This window comes from Phalacrocorax aristotelis, chromosome Z (genome assembly GCF_949628215.1).
Source record: "Phalacrocorax aristotelis chromosome Z, bGulAri2.1, whole genome shotgun sequence".
NCBI lineage: Eukaryota > Metazoa > Chordata > Aves > Suliformes > Phalacrocoracidae > Phalacrocorax > Phalacrocorax aristotelis.
The window spans coordinates 33,977,016-33,992,329 of record NC_134311.1 but is presented as its reverse complement, the minus strand read 5'-3'; the positions used below and the strand labels follow the sequence as shown (position 1 = coordinate 33,992,329).

The 15,314-nt window shown below is 39.9% G+C and overlaps 1 protein-coding gene across 4 annotated transcripts in view; it reads right to left on the bottom strand.

Moving 5' to 3' along the window:
• SEMA4D (semaphorin 4D) overlaps positions 1-15,314 on the bottom strand; it is a 100,182-nt gene that overhangs the window by 2,770 nt on the left and 82,098 nt on the right. Inside the window, exons 16-18 of one of the 4 annotated variants that reach the window (XM_075079189.1) lie at positions 14,328-14,654; positions 11,651-11,857; positions 156-365 (exon numbers count right to left, since the gene is read on the bottom strand). In XM_075079189.1, the coding sequence (XP_074935290.1) occupies positions 156-365; positions 11,651-11,857; positions 14,328-14,654 (744 nt within the window). Of the gene's footprint in view, positions 1-155; positions 366-11,650; positions 11,858-12,231; positions 14,655-15,314 lie in introns of those variants that run through there. The other 3 variants (XM_075079190.1, XM_075079191.1, XM_075079188.1) reach the window with 3 other exon arrangements.

Here is a 15,314-nt window from a genome sequence, read left to right as displayed (position 1 = left end):
ATGGCTCTAAAACCTTTTCATAAACAACTGAAGTGCATACTAAGTAAGCAAGAGTTACCATTTGCACATATGCAGATGTTTTGTGGGTTAAAGTTACAGAGCTTTCTTCAGATCAGGGTCAGGCCAAACATGGCACACATTCAAAACCAGCCTACCTTTATCTTCCACTGTGATGCGCACTTCTGACGTTGTATTCCCCATTTTTGAGATGAATGAACATTTATATTCTGTATTTTCTGATACTGAATCTTTCACCCAACTTAGAACATGCACTCTGCCATCAAACAGCATATGAGATTGCTCAGTGATGCACGCTTTCATCTTCTGTCCGTTCTTCTTCCAGACAAAATAGGAGTCATCTGGACCTGTAAAAACGTCAGCCAGCTTATTTTGTAAGAAAATACAAGATGAGTCTTTGACCAGAAAACAAAAGCCTAAGATCTCAAGATTAAGCTTAAAAGCATAAATGGTTGATTGTAATGTTTCTCAGGTTTTTTCAGCTGAAATTCTGTGTACCAAAAATCAGGGATAAAAAGGAGCTAGCACTGGTAATTTAGGTTCAAGCCGAAGTTGTAAATGAGCTCATGTGTATAAAGGTATTCTGTCTTATTCTTACAAGGTGGAAGTTACCCCACAAACATGATGGAGCAGATGATGAACGTCAGCACTATCTGCCTGTCTGAGTGCCTGTAAAGCTAGGCCACATTGCTTACTGCTGACCAAGCTAGCTTCTAGTACAAAGCTGAAACCATCTGAGACATGCCTTGCAAAATCTGAACTAAAGGACAGGAGGGGAAAAAGTTCAAGAACTCAGTGTGTCAAAGATACTGGAATTAATAATGAAAGAAGCAGAATTGGAAAAAGCACAGAACCATTAGTCACAGCAGGTAATTAGGCAAGACAGAACTTGGAAGAAGCTTGGATCAACAACAAAGAGCAATCTAATCTTTTAGCCTTGTTGCTATTATTCGTCTTAACCTGCGAGGACAGAATTTGAGTAAATCAGAGATTGACAGTAGCCCAGAGGACAGAACAGCTGTTCCTGGAAAATTAGCAAGGTTGGCTGAAGTGTACTTGGCAGTATGAGAGCCTTTTAATTGAAAAGGCAGACATCTGGGCTAAGCTCAGAACATTGCAGTAATTCTGATGCCTATTTCTCCCTCAGGGCCTAGGATCCAGGCTAACCTTAGCAAGAGAAGATGTAAAGAGAAATTCGGGGTAAAAAGAACATAAGACATGCTTGCAAAAATATTTTGAGAGAACAGGTAACCTACTACAGAACTCAGCTTTTACTATACACGTTTCAGATTGCAAATTGATGTGGCATTTTTCTCTAGAAAAAGATTTGATTCTAGGTCTGTCCTAAAAACTAATTACATTTTAAATAATCATGCAGGCAGACAGAAAAAAAAAAACCAGGTAGCCTTTACATCTGTGCACTTTCTCAGCATGGCATGTTAAATTCTTAATTCGCTTGGAAATAAAACTAACATACTACAAATATGGAGATATAAATTAGTAGTAAGAGTAAGGGTGAATGATAGAGGACTCCATCTAGTTAAATCCTACCAGGCTTTATCTCTGAGGGAGGCAGCAAAATCTCTCAAGGACTGACAACAGCTCTGACATAAGTGGAGAGGGGAAGGAAATCTTAAGAGTAGAAACTTACATTCAAAAACACTCTGGATCATAATTTCTAATGGGTGCCACAGTAAATCTGACAAGGCATTGATACAGAAATGAAATTAAGCAATAGTGTTCACAGAGTTCAAGGTGACTTGGAGAAGTTAGTACTAACTTGACCACAGTGAAGATCAATGAGAAAAAGGGAATGCTGTAGCACAAGCCTCAGGATGAACTTTTCCAAATGTGGAAGAGTTATTACTTTACAATTTGCATTGTAAAACTAGAAGCCAGGTGCTCGAGTAAAGCCACAAGCTCCCAAGTTTTATTTACAGCAGCTCAAGCCCTCACACATGGGAATAAGGCCACTACCTAAAACCATGAGCTTTAAAAATGCTATTTTAGGGCCATGTGAGGAAGTGGCACGTTCAGTGCAGGACACTTCCCTAAACTCACTTTAAGTGTTACTATTCACACCAGAGAACCTGCTCTATTTTCTGATGCTCAAGATCAAAACTGTCCTGGAAATCTGCCAAAAGCTCAGTTTAGACATGCTTTTCACCAAAAGACTAGAATCCAACCGTTTCTTTATATGGGAAATTTTGCAAGCTGTGTCATTTCAGGTTGGCCCCTTAACAAGTTGCAACTGGGCAACTTTACCCTACCTTTGTTTTCTGTGTAGTCAGACGCACTGGAAATCCCCACAGAGTAACACTCATACAAGTTAGCTGATGGCAAAATGTACATTCAAGAACTAGTCAGGGTTTTTACTGATCTTAGCACAGTCCCTGAAAACCAGGATTAAACTGCAGTGGAACACTATTACTTTCTCTGCTTTGATTTCCTTTTCAGGATTGAGCAATAGAAAAAATACACTGGAACAGTTTCATCTGCAAAAACTTTGAATCATAATTGTTAAATACAAATTTTCTATAACTCCGAGATAAATTCAGACTTGGATGTAATGGTTAGAGAAGTATTTTTTTTACAATAAAGTAAATTAATAAGAACAGTAGCAAATGCAGAGTATAATACAAATTAATTACATGTCTAGCGTAAACTTTAAAATACAAATTTGTAACCCATTCAAACTACTTACTTTGCCATCCGTTTTAAGAATGCTTGAAAGATTTAAAAAAAGTCATCTTATTAAAACTATTCAAGCAGAGAATTAAACAGCAAGTCAGTCTAGGTATATAAGTAGCTATGTTTAAGCAACAATGGAAGATATTTCAGACAGGTTACTTTGAAAACATCGCTTCAATCTCTGTAAATACATTATTAGTCATCAGCATCACCACCTTAGCCACTTTAGGATGGGAAAGGTTAACAGTTACCGAACAAGATGAAAAAGCCTTGCTGCACTGTCTGAAGTACCCCTTCTCCCTGCATAAGCCCTTCATGATTTCCAGCATCTGTGGAAGCGTTTGCTACTTTTCCATACAGATTTCACTTTCTATACCTCTACTTTCAGTACTTTGTGTGAAATGGTACTGCGCAGGTAGTGACAGCCAGGTACTGTCCGCGTAGTTTCTGCTGGCAAAGTGGTTTCTCTGACCTAGGTCAAGTCAGTCAGGCTTCCACAAACCATGTATTTAATAGCCAGATGATTTCACCTCAAGTATTTCCACAAGGAAAAGTGTCAGCAGCCACAGACAGCATTAAAACTTAAACCACTGCAGCTCCTTGTGGACGTCTCCCTACAGTCTAACTGTATTCACTGAATTATTGGTGTGAATTTGATCTTAGGTTAAAATAAATGAATAAATAAATCCAGATGTAAAGAATTGAAGTATACAGCTACAGATTCAGAGGAGCATGCTGATGTGCCCTGCTAAACTGTACCAAATTAAGCATTTGCTGTATACCCATCAAATAATAGACATATGGCTTTCAAGAAAGCCTGGAGATACTAATTTAAAAGCAAGAGATTATGGATTAAGTAGATCTCACTGACATAAGGCTGGGGCGGGGGAACAAGAGGGAGTACTAGCCAAGCTAGCTCCTTTGCCAAATGCTGCAACCTGCAGAGCTGTGAAGACATTTTCAAAGCTACCCAATGAAGGCGTAAAGCGAAACACTCAGAAGTGCTACCCTATTGCTGTTGGTTTAGCACACTGCTCTTCCTAATTTTTAATATGGTTCTTGAAGGGTAACATTAAAACAAGGCTCTCCCATAAATTATTCAGAGAAACACTAAGACGGAGGGAGGTGAGCTGAGTGAAACAAAGCATGAGCCATCAGAAAGCCTAAACCTCTTAAAGCTTTCCTAATCTCTAGAATTTGACAGCAAATTGAAATCCAGTGAAGACAACTGACAGTTATCCCACGCAGAATTTCTAGCAGGGTAACAAGACTTTTTCAGAAATTCCTATAATCGAGACACAGAACTGCTACCGGACACTATCCTCAGTGACAGGAAGTTTGGGTTTGCAAAACCACCCTTGTATTCCCCAGTATACACCAAAACCCCTCCCAAGGCACACAACATGCAGCAGATTAACTTTTTTTTAAAATCTTAAAAAAAAGATTGGCATCTAGATTTAATGCATGCTATGTAGCTTGCAGCTTTAGCTCGCACTGGATGCTGCTATGAACCAAACATCCCAGATTTCAGAAACCCAAGATCACATAGGAAACTCATCCAGAGCAGGGATTAAGTTTTTAAAAGACACAATAATCTGGGTGCAGAAAGATTATTTTACATCAGAGATGAAAGTTAGCACAGGAAAAGGTTAGTCAATCATTGATATGTTAAACAATCACCAACAGTGCCCAGTACATGAATGAAAGTTAGATTTAAGGCTGGTCACAGTCTGAGTTGTTGGGAGTCTGAGTCACTGTTGCTGACAAGCTAGCAAAATAATAAATAAATAGTAAATGAAGCAAACTGGGAGTGTAACAGATTGGAAAAGTGGGGAAAGAAAGAATCTTTAAATTGAGACAAGCCTCTCTTCAGTTTTCTGAAAATAGTGTACAGAGTAGGTAACCTGTATCTCAGATAACTGGGTTTTTTTTGTAGTTTTGGGGTTTTGTGGTTGGTTTTTTGTTTTGTTTTTAAAATAGGGCCACTACATTCTAGAAAACAAACTGGAAATAGCTTGACAGCAATTTAAAAAAAAAAAACAAAAAAACGTAAAAAGCCAAGGAACACAGACTTCTCTGAAATGCCCAAAAAGAACGTTACTTCAAACACCAAATAATTCATACTGAAGAACACACGACATACTCCTTCAAAAACCTGGTGCCTTCACTAAATTACTAGTCCATTTGTGTAACATCAACACCGCAAGTTGATGCAGCCGTATCAAGGCAGATGAGAAGCTGGAAGAAGTAGCCAGGCACCAGAGGAGGCGATGCACAGCACATGCAGACGGAAGCAGGGCATGGCATCTGCCTTCTCAGAACGGAATTTAAAAGCAGACTGAGAAAATGGCTGGCTCGCCTGTGAGGTGAAAATGCAATTCATGACCATCCACACTTCCCAGCATGAACAGCATTTATTTAGATACTCTCTGAGAGGGGCCAAAAAAAGGTTTTCCAGTTAGAACCCAGATAATTGCCTTTAAAGAACAATTAATTCTTCAGAATTAATTAAAAAAGGCTTCATAAATATTTTAAAAAATCAGCTAAAACTAGGGACTAGCAGAAAAAAAAATGAGTCCAGTTTGAGTTTGCTGACTTATTTTTGGCCCTCCCATCAGCTAACAAGGCTAATATGTTAGGTTTTAAAGGGAAGAAAACTGGAGAACATATTTTAGGGAGTAACATGCTCTCCAGAGAGCGCAAGCTCCTGCTTTTGCTCCTTTGTTTGCCAGAGAGATCTCGCAGGAAGATGACTGGAAGAGATGGAAATGAGATATTCATCTCCACTGAGGGGACAATTCACACAAAATGTTGAAGCAGCTCTGGTAAGCAATTTCTGCCGAAATAGTTAAAAAACAGTGACAGCTATGTTCCAAAGCAGTACCCAATTAATCAGCCATCACACCGAGGGATTTAATTATTACAAGTTTACAAGTAGTAGCTTTCACAGGGAAGACAAGAAAAAGTAAATATACAGGTGCCTCAGTTTGCAAACAGGGCTGGGGGATGTTCTGAGGAAAAGAGCATAAAGTTGGGGTTAAGCGCCAGAGATGCCAACACCAGTCCAAACCCATCACAACTCACTAGGCAGGACTGGGAAATCCAGCTTCACAACCACAGCCAGCATCTAGGAGTTAGTACCAGTGTACTGCTCCAAGCTAAGACATTACTGAATCAGAGATGCATATTTGCAAGGAGAAACACAGTGTAAATATTTATGCTGCACTGCAAAAGAAGAAAGGCAAAGCTGAGAGGTCAAGTAAAAGCCTTGTAAACAAATGGTACCTAGAAGCAAATATACAGCAAAGTGAATCTCCTGAGAGAAGACATGCCAAAAGTCATTTAGAAATTACATTTGGATCGCGAAGCAAACTTGTTCTTTTACATACACCTACTCATACTGTAAAAAGCTGCCATGGATTCTGCAATGCCTCTTTGTTCTTGCACACTTGTAGTCCCCCCATAATCACGTGTGTTTTATTCAAATGGTAAATACTGCCTATTTTGTGACCGAATCAGCTTCTCTGCAAACTGCCCATGCAGCACCTGATTCCAGATGTAAGCTAAAGAGCTGAACTAAACCAAGCAGCAAAGCTGCTGCTTCACAAAGGTACTCCTTCAAATAGGTACCAGCTGTTTTCCCTAGTCTCATGATACTTTTTGACAAAGTATTTTCTCAAAAGGATGGCTCATGGAAATGGTGCAAATACAATCAAAAACTTTTAAAACCACATAACAGGCTTAATGTTACTAAGCCCTCTGCTGACATATGATGCTGCTGATAAAATTTACCAGTAAGTCTAAAAGAACACTTCACTTTCTGGTATATATGGGATACACTACAACATGCATGTAGCTTCAAATGTTTAAGCACATTACAACAGTAATAATTCCTTGCAGGCTACAGCTGCTAGTCCTAACTGGACTCGTTTCCTCATGGGGAGAAAGATATTTTAGTGTCTCTTATGTTTTAAGCATTAATAAATTTTCAAAAGTGACACAAGAAGAGGCTTCTGCACTGCACCCCACTCATTGCACAGGAGAAACCTGTATGAACGCAGTCAGCTGCACACTGCAGTGCAAGATTTTATTCAGCAGGAAAAAAAAAGTAATAAATCTTTTGAAGAAGAATTAATAAGACACTCTTGGTTCTACTTCTCCTCCTTACTCTCCCCTTTTTTAACTTGATGTGCCTTATGCTTAAATTTTGTTTACATTGAGCTAATTCTAGTCCTTACAAGGAAATACTGCATTAATAAAAAAAAGGAAAAAGGTGTTCTTCCCACACACCTTTCCACATATTTCTTAGCTTGAGCATTACCTTTACATATCGAAATGCACAGGAAAAGAACTCTCTACATAGTTTTTTTCTGTAGAAATCTGCTGTCAATGCCAGAATTTAAGAATGCAGCATCCATGTCACAGTTTTTACAGAACTGCATTTTCAGCTGTCTTACAGAAGTCACTATGGAGGAAGCCATCAGAGCCAGGGTGGCACGCACGCTTACGAAGCTGTTTAATGCTGCTGGTTTTGCATGCAGAGGTAGATGTAAGAGCAGGCCCTGATGTCTGAAAAGAGAAGTGCCAGTGTTCTGGTAAGATAATCGCAGCCCTAAGATACTGCCATCTAAAGTAACAAGAAGGATATTTTTCATGACTCTGATTTTTATGCGGAATGGGCCTGCAATATTTACTTGATTTTATAACCTGAAGTTAAAACTTCTAGACTCCTTTTCTGTTAATACATTAAAGGAACAATCTTAGTTTTTCAAGTTATCTTTTAGATGCATCTCAAATAAGAGAAAACAGGTGGCATGTCACAGATCTACATGAAGGAAAGGTTTTATTGCACTAAGATGCCTTCAAGTTGGCGCAGAAATCGTGGGAAGTAGTGGTACGAAGCTACAAAATTACAAGTTAACAGCTACTATCAGATCAATGTAGCCAAAGATGCTGAAACTGAGTTGCAGGCAGATAGCATGTGATAAAGCACCAAAGGTCTGCGGAGAAGCTAATTCATAAAGCGGGCTATGGAACTGTTTAACAAGGTACAAACTTAGCATTCCCATATGAGGATAAAGATAAACCAGCCATGGATTACTAAACAACTATACAGATTAAAGTCAAGGGTATTGCTTCAACAAAGCATCACCATGTAAATCTCAAAATATACTGTATAAAAAATTAAAAATTATGTTAGAAAGTTTTAAAATATTTGTGCAGTGGATTGAATTGTCCTGGGAGATGCAGAACTTCTCCTCTCAGCTACTAGTCAAACCATTTTCAGATTTCAGAAACTAATGATGTATTTGTCCACAGGCATCATTATTAAGAAACACTCACCCGCAAAGGTACAAAGAGAAGATGTTCTGGGGGTTATTTTATACAACAGTTCACAAAGAGAAAGAAAAGCTGGGAAACAACAACTTACTATAAAACACAAGTGTATGCCCCTGGAAAATTGCTATTTGGTATTTGTGTTCTTGTAAGGGCAGAACAAAGTAACAACCGAAGTAATCTCCCTTTCAAGATACTGACATGCTGTAATGTAAATGCTGTAACTTGTAGTCTTAGACAAGCGTTTTGTTGTCTAGCACAAAGCCCCTTCCTACGCAGGCTTGTTCTGCTCTGGGTGCTGCGCACCTCCATGCCTCTCCTGACCGAGCTCTTGATGCATTGCACCACACCAACCAACCAGACCACCCCAGGGCATCACAAGTGATGCAATTAACCTAAAAACCTCACCCAATAATGACTTACAAAGCCACTTCCAGAAAGCTTACTCATTTCCATGGATAAGTCAATCTCTGACACATGAGCGCCTCCTCCCAGGGTCAGATCAGGCACACCTTGGGGTGTCAGGACTTTTGAGCCCCACTGCCGAGACCCGTGTGCACAAGCACTTGGTGACACCAGTACTGCCAATCCTCGGACCTCTGGTCACAGCCTTGGGCAAGGTCTGTTACAGACTCCATCTGCAGGCGCTTCGTCTGGAGTTTTATTCAGCCTGCAGCAGGACCTGGTGAAATGCAATGCATCACATTTTCCCTGCCCTTCTGCATGCCTTTCAGTGCAACTTCAAGCTTCACTACTAAGAGAAAAACTGTAGTGAGTCACTTGTGATTCTGATTCTTGCGAGTTACGGGTCTTTTCCTGCACGGATGTGGGAAGCTTTCTTGTGCTCCCTTTAAAATAGCACAGCCACAGAGAACAGGCATTGTACGTGGGTGTTATCAGGTACCCATCTCAATATCTCCATGAAATAACTACTCTCTTTAAGGTGTACTGCTGAGTTTGCAGAACTTTTATGCTCACACTCCCAGGGTTATTTTAATGAGACTGAAAAGTTAAGAAACCATTATGGAAAAACTCCAGCTTCAGATGAACCAAGGGAGGAGGTAAGACTTCTTGACACCATGGACACTGAGAAAGTCCAAATCTGCAGGCCAGAAATACAAAGCATGAAGTTTTGCACCATTTCTCATTATAAATGCATTTAAATTGTTGCTCAGTATACTCAAGATGTTCTAGTATGTCATTTGTCTGTGAAGTTGAAGTGCAAGATATACTACTTTACAGCTGGGGGAGGAGGTGTCAGTAAAACGTCTTAAAGCAGCACCAAACCTGCTGGGAAAACGCCTGTTTCTACTATACCTAAATTCCACAGAGCACACCAGAGGAAGTACAAGGCAGGTGCATACATCATCAGCTCACTGCCTCTCTGCACCAGATGGTATAGTATGTCATTCCATTTATTTGAAGCCTGCCTCAAATTTGTCTTTCAAGGGTTTAAAAACTCTGTAATGGGAGAGGAAATTCTATTAGAGAAAGTATGAAGGAAACCTAAAGTTTTCCAGTGCATATCTAGCAGACAGGCCTTTGGAGAAACGTGAAGATGTGAGACTCTTCAGGGGACTAGAGAGAGAAACTGGGAGGCAATTAGTGACAGGAGATGTACTCCTTCCTTTTCAGGAAGGACAGCACTCCATTCTTGAAAAACTAATTTTCCAGAAAAAAATAACAGTGTGACAAGGGGTTGTTTGTACTGTATCCACTTCAACTTAATATTGTTGAAATGAGCCAGTTACACGGCTATAAAGTCTTATCCTTAGGCGAGCTTTCAGGTTAAAACATGTGGGATGAGTAAGAGATGAGTAAGAGAACTCACCAAATCCTGCTGAGTTTCCAGACAGCTTGAAGCAGACATTTACAGTTAAAAAAAAGGAAGAGATTCAGTAATTCTTATTAAAAAAATCATGTCAGAAACATAATTAAATACAAGCTTCAGGTTTTTCACTGGATGATGTGGCGATCTATGCATTTGCATCACACGTTTGCTGATACCATAACCTTTACACAGAAGACCAGGTAAGACATTTAACCCTCTGCCAGCCTCATGTTACCCTTCTGCTCCTTGCAAACATGTTTTACTTTACATTCCTAGCTGAGGGAAATAAAAGTTCCATTACAGCCACATTTATATGAAGAAATATCAACAGGCACTGAAGGAATGTGAATAAATCCAAGCAGAGAGCTTCCTAGTAAAAGCATTCGCTTAGCCACCCCCCAGTGGGATAAATTTATACATCAGTTTGGTGTGCTGGTTTGCATTTGTTGTTGTTTTTAAATCAATGGAATAAGGCTGTAATTCTAGGTAAGAGAAGGGTGTGATGTATCAGCTGAATGTCTTGCTTTCCAAAGAGAGTAAGTAAAACCGCCATCCATAACACGAAGCCCAGTCCTTCACTGCTTTCGGAGAGAAGCTGGAAATGCTTCCACAGCTGGCTCATCCCACCCCTGCCTGTGCCACCGCTGCATCTCTTAGATGTCTGATTCTTGTCACAGTTTCATCACTGCTCCTCCCTACCTCCTCAGCAGTGAATTCCAAAGGCTGACTCCAGGACAATGCTCCTTCCTTCTTAAGTTCACTGCCAAGGCAATTACAATTACTAATTTTAAAAGGCAACAGATGAGTATCATGTTAAAACAGACACTGCTGGATGAAAACAGTAATTTAAAAATGAAATTCCCGATCTGTAGCACAACTATCAAACTGTGTTTGTGCTGTTTATGCTATTTTTACAATTTCTTTCATGGTGGACAACAAGAAGTTTCTGAATTGTCTATAGCAGCGGTGAAAAGTTATTCCTGAAAGAACCCTGATCCCACTGTCGGTGCTTTTCAGCCACGGAAATACAAATCGTGCCTTTGTTAAGACCTACTCTAATAAGGATTCATGCATTGTGATTTGATTCCATGTAACACTAACACACACTGACTCACAGACAGACCAATATGGAACAATGCTACTTTTTGAAGTTAATCTATATTCTCATCTTTTAAGGAATAAGGTTATATTTTAAGACCTGTTTAGATCCATTAAATCTCACCCAGCTTAAACAGGCAACTGCTATCCATACAAAAGCTGAAAGACAAATATTGAATTTCCATAGAAAAAATAGCTTTGTCCTACTGTACACCTCAGATAATATATTGTTCACAAAATGGAAACTGCCATTACTGTAAGTACTTTACCATGCGAAGTTAAGGCTAAAAAGGAATAACTGACCTGGTCCAGAAAAATACACTAAATTCAAATCCAACAGAAGTGTGTTTTTTCAAATGGCATACATATTTACCTGCTAAACATCCATGCGCAATCATAATTCAGTGAACTCCTTCAGCATGTGAGTGAGCCTATTAAAGTCAATTGACCATTAATATAGTAAAGTAGGCTGCTAAATCAGAGCCTGCATTTTACAGTACTGTATTCACAGTGCCAGATTCTTGCTAACAGCGTATTCACAATATATCCTGAAATGGTCGTTCTTTTTCTTTTTTTTTTTTTTTAATAAAAAAGTAAAACATATACAGTACATGACAATGTATCTAAACCTTTAATGCAGAAAATGATGGTTGATACAGGGGTCCTCCAACTTACCTGTGGCTTGGCAGAAGAGCTGAAAGGGTCCCCGGACACTAACATGCTGTGCCTGGTCACTTAGGAAAGGTGGCAACAACATGACCTTTAGAGGGTCTGTGCTAGACCAAACATCAGGCTGGGTACTGGTGGGTGAAGGAGGTGAACCACTTCCCACACAGGACAAAAAGGAGGTACCAGTAGGAGGGAAAGGTATAGGAGATGAGGCTGTGTGACAGAAGAGGACAGAAAAGAAAAAATAAAGAGGGTACTAAGGAAAGAAGTTGTAAGAAATACATCGTACACTGAAGAAATAATGCAAAAAGACAAATGAATTTTAGAAGAGTAATAAAAGGAAGTGTCCCCAGGCCCCTAGAGAAGAGTGCTTTCCTCCTTCACCCACGTTTCTTTCTCCACCCTTCCAATCCCCTCCCTGCCCCAGGGCTATATCCCATTCAATAAAGCTGAGAAGAGAATCTGCTTCAAATGAATTACAAAAGTTTTCACTTTTCCCCCCTTAAAGGAAACCAAAAAGAAACATTAGTACTTGCAATATGGAAAGCAGTGTCATTGTGTAAAGTTTCATAAAAGTCAAGATATAATACAATTTATTTTAATATTTATTCTGTTATATGTACATAATTAAAAATAGAAAAATAAAACCAAACTGAATCTTATAAAATATAAACTGTTTACACTAAGATGGTCTAAATTATGTTCGCATGAAAGTTCAACATAGAAAAGCAGCCCAGGCATACTGCTATTTACTGTTAAAATGTACTCTACTTCTAGCAATATTTACAGAAGGATGCAGTGAGAGGAACAATTCTTCAGGACTGTACCGCACAAAATGCTTTTACAGACAAACAGTGCTGCTGCGAACCAGGCTGAGAACAAATGCACACTTTCACGTTTGCAGGCATGATTCACATTAACAGTTCAAATGACTGATAGTGTGAGCAGCTCCAGTTTCAGTCTCCAGTTGCATAAGAGATTGGAAAGTGTCATCCAGAGAGGGTGACGCTGCAAAGATTTGTCACAGAAAGAAGCTGAGTTATTTCTGAATCTGAAAAAGGAAAAAAAAATTGACAATGCTTTCTCATCAGGCTGTATCCTAACAGTCCATTCCAGCGAGTCACCAGCTGAATTACTGTAATTCGTTCTTCTTGATTCCTGTTTCGCTTCCACAGTGCAAAAAAACCTCTCTCGTGCCACTGCTAACTGACAGCCACTTGCATGTACTGTTTCATTACCAAAAAAATCCCCAAAAACACCTCCAGTTTTGTATAGACAATAGAAAGTGACTATGTCCAGCTTGCTGGGGGGAGGGGTAGAAGGAAAAGCATTCCTAAATCTATTTCCTCCCTTTCTCCCCACTTACTCCATGTTTTGTACCGATATTGTTGTACCTAAATTCCTAGAAAGCGACAAAGAAAAAAAGCCTTTAAACAAGATTATCCCTGAGTGTCTTACACAAATCAAGCCAATGCTATCCCCATTATACCTTAAAATCTAAGATACTTAAAAAGCAGTTAAAAAAATTAACTTTAACCAACTAAAGAGACCTAGTGTGCCAAAACATAAAACTAAAAATAATCACTAGAAGCAAAGCAAAAAAAAAAATGTCCCGATCTGGACAAAAGTCTGTAATTTACCAATCTGATAAACTAAACTTAATTTCCAATTTGGAATTAAAATTAAACTAGGTCTTTTTTTAATGGCAGCTAAAAATGTGTAGACTGAAGTACTTTTTAAAGCCAACTGAGTTAGAAAGATACTTTTATCCTATGGAAGAACAGGGCTGAAGAGCAAGCAAGTAACTGTTCACCAGAGCAAAGTGCTCGGTGGGGGAAAAATTGGGAACAAATGGTGATCTGAAACTGGCCATTTAAAAAAAAAAAAAAAAAAGACAGTACGACACAGGATGCTATGGTCTGCAGACAAGAACATCGCTTCTCTAAACTGGCGAGATCTGAATGCAAATTGGCTTGCTGTACAGCTTAAGCATGTAAACCCCGCTATGGCTCAGCTGTCACACCCACACTCTCTGCGCTTAGATAGCTAGCTGCAGGACCACAGCTGATTTCCACCGCTGAAATGTACAACTGGGTCCTTCAGTCCCCCTCTGCATCCGAGTCGGCATACTTGAGCTCACACTTGACATCGAAGGGCTTGTCCTTGGCCTCTCGGGATGCCTGTGAATCCCCAGCCTGAAGCTGGCCATTCCCACAGTCGGGCTCAGTCTCATAGCCAGTGTCATGCGCCGGCTTCGGCTGCTCCCCGCTCTGGTGGCTGACGCTGCCTTGCTCCACCAGCGTCTCCTTCACACTTTGCTCGCAATCAGAAAAATCTGACTTTGTTTTCTTCTTACCAAGCAGCATGACAGAGCGAAATTTCAAGCACTGGCCTGGCAAGTACCCTTTGTAACAGTTGTAGGAAAGCAGGCACAAGAAGAGAATAAAAAAGAAAAGGAAGAGGAACATCAACAGAAAGTTATCGTTTGACTTCAGGAACATCGTCTTTTCTGGGACCGCATCAGGAACTGAATTGAAGAGCTCTGTGTTGGGACTTGTTAGGACAGGGCCAATGGGCTTTGTTATTATCCTTGCTGTCGTTACCAGTACCATCTGAGTAGTCGAGGTGTGAGCGGCAGACCCATCGGTTGATACCGCTGACACTTTGGGCACATCGCTATTACCTTCTGTTGGTGCAGCTGCCGCGGTGGGGCCCACCGTGGTATGCTGGATCTTTTTCAGTTCCAAAACGTGCTTAGCCAGCACTTGAGAAAATTTCTTGTTCTTCACTTTTTCTTCTGACAAACACTGGTAAACACCACTGTCGCCTTCTGATAAATTGAAAATGAGCAGTGCCTTTTCCAGGAGACGGTACTTGGGGCTCTCCACTCTCAGCACGTCATCTTTGAACTTCCAAACTACCTGTGCCAGATTGGACTTTTGAGAACACTTGAGTTCTGCTGTGCTCCCATGCTTGAATGTATGCTGTAGGGAATTCTCTCTTACTTTATCTGGAACATCAAAATAAACGTGCAGAGTATCAGCAATGATTCCTGTTTGCTCTAATCCGTACAGTTTCACGAGACTGTGCTATAATCTTAACGGAAACAAAGATTACGGCATTCAGATTACCTCACAAGACCATGATGACAGCATGCAAGTATCTCAGTGAAATACCAAGCTACAGCTGCGTGCGAGACATCAAGACAAAGAGACAGGACAGCCTCAAACTCTAAGGCAGCCTGTACTTCTAGATGAGACCTTGTTGATCCGCAACTGAGCATGCATCTGAGACCAGTCATTGTTTGAGGCAAGCCGCTGAACTTGGTATCATTTTAGATGCAATTAGTGAATTTTAAGTACATCAGCAACTACAAAATATCCAAGAAGAAATTGAACAAATTGTGCTATTACTCAACTTAAAACTCTTCTAAAAAATATCAGCACTTATGGCACACCCACAATGCAACACCATAAATTAACAAAAAAACTAACAAGCAAAACTCTCATGGCGGTCCATGCTTTCCTTGGATTAGAAATAAAAACAGAGTATATCAAACTCTTTAGAGCTTTGTTTACTGCAGTACAAATCTCCTGTAACACTACTCTTCTTTAATATCTCCTTGATCTGGTGGCAGCAGCGCACACTATAAAGAAAGGACCTGCAGTTA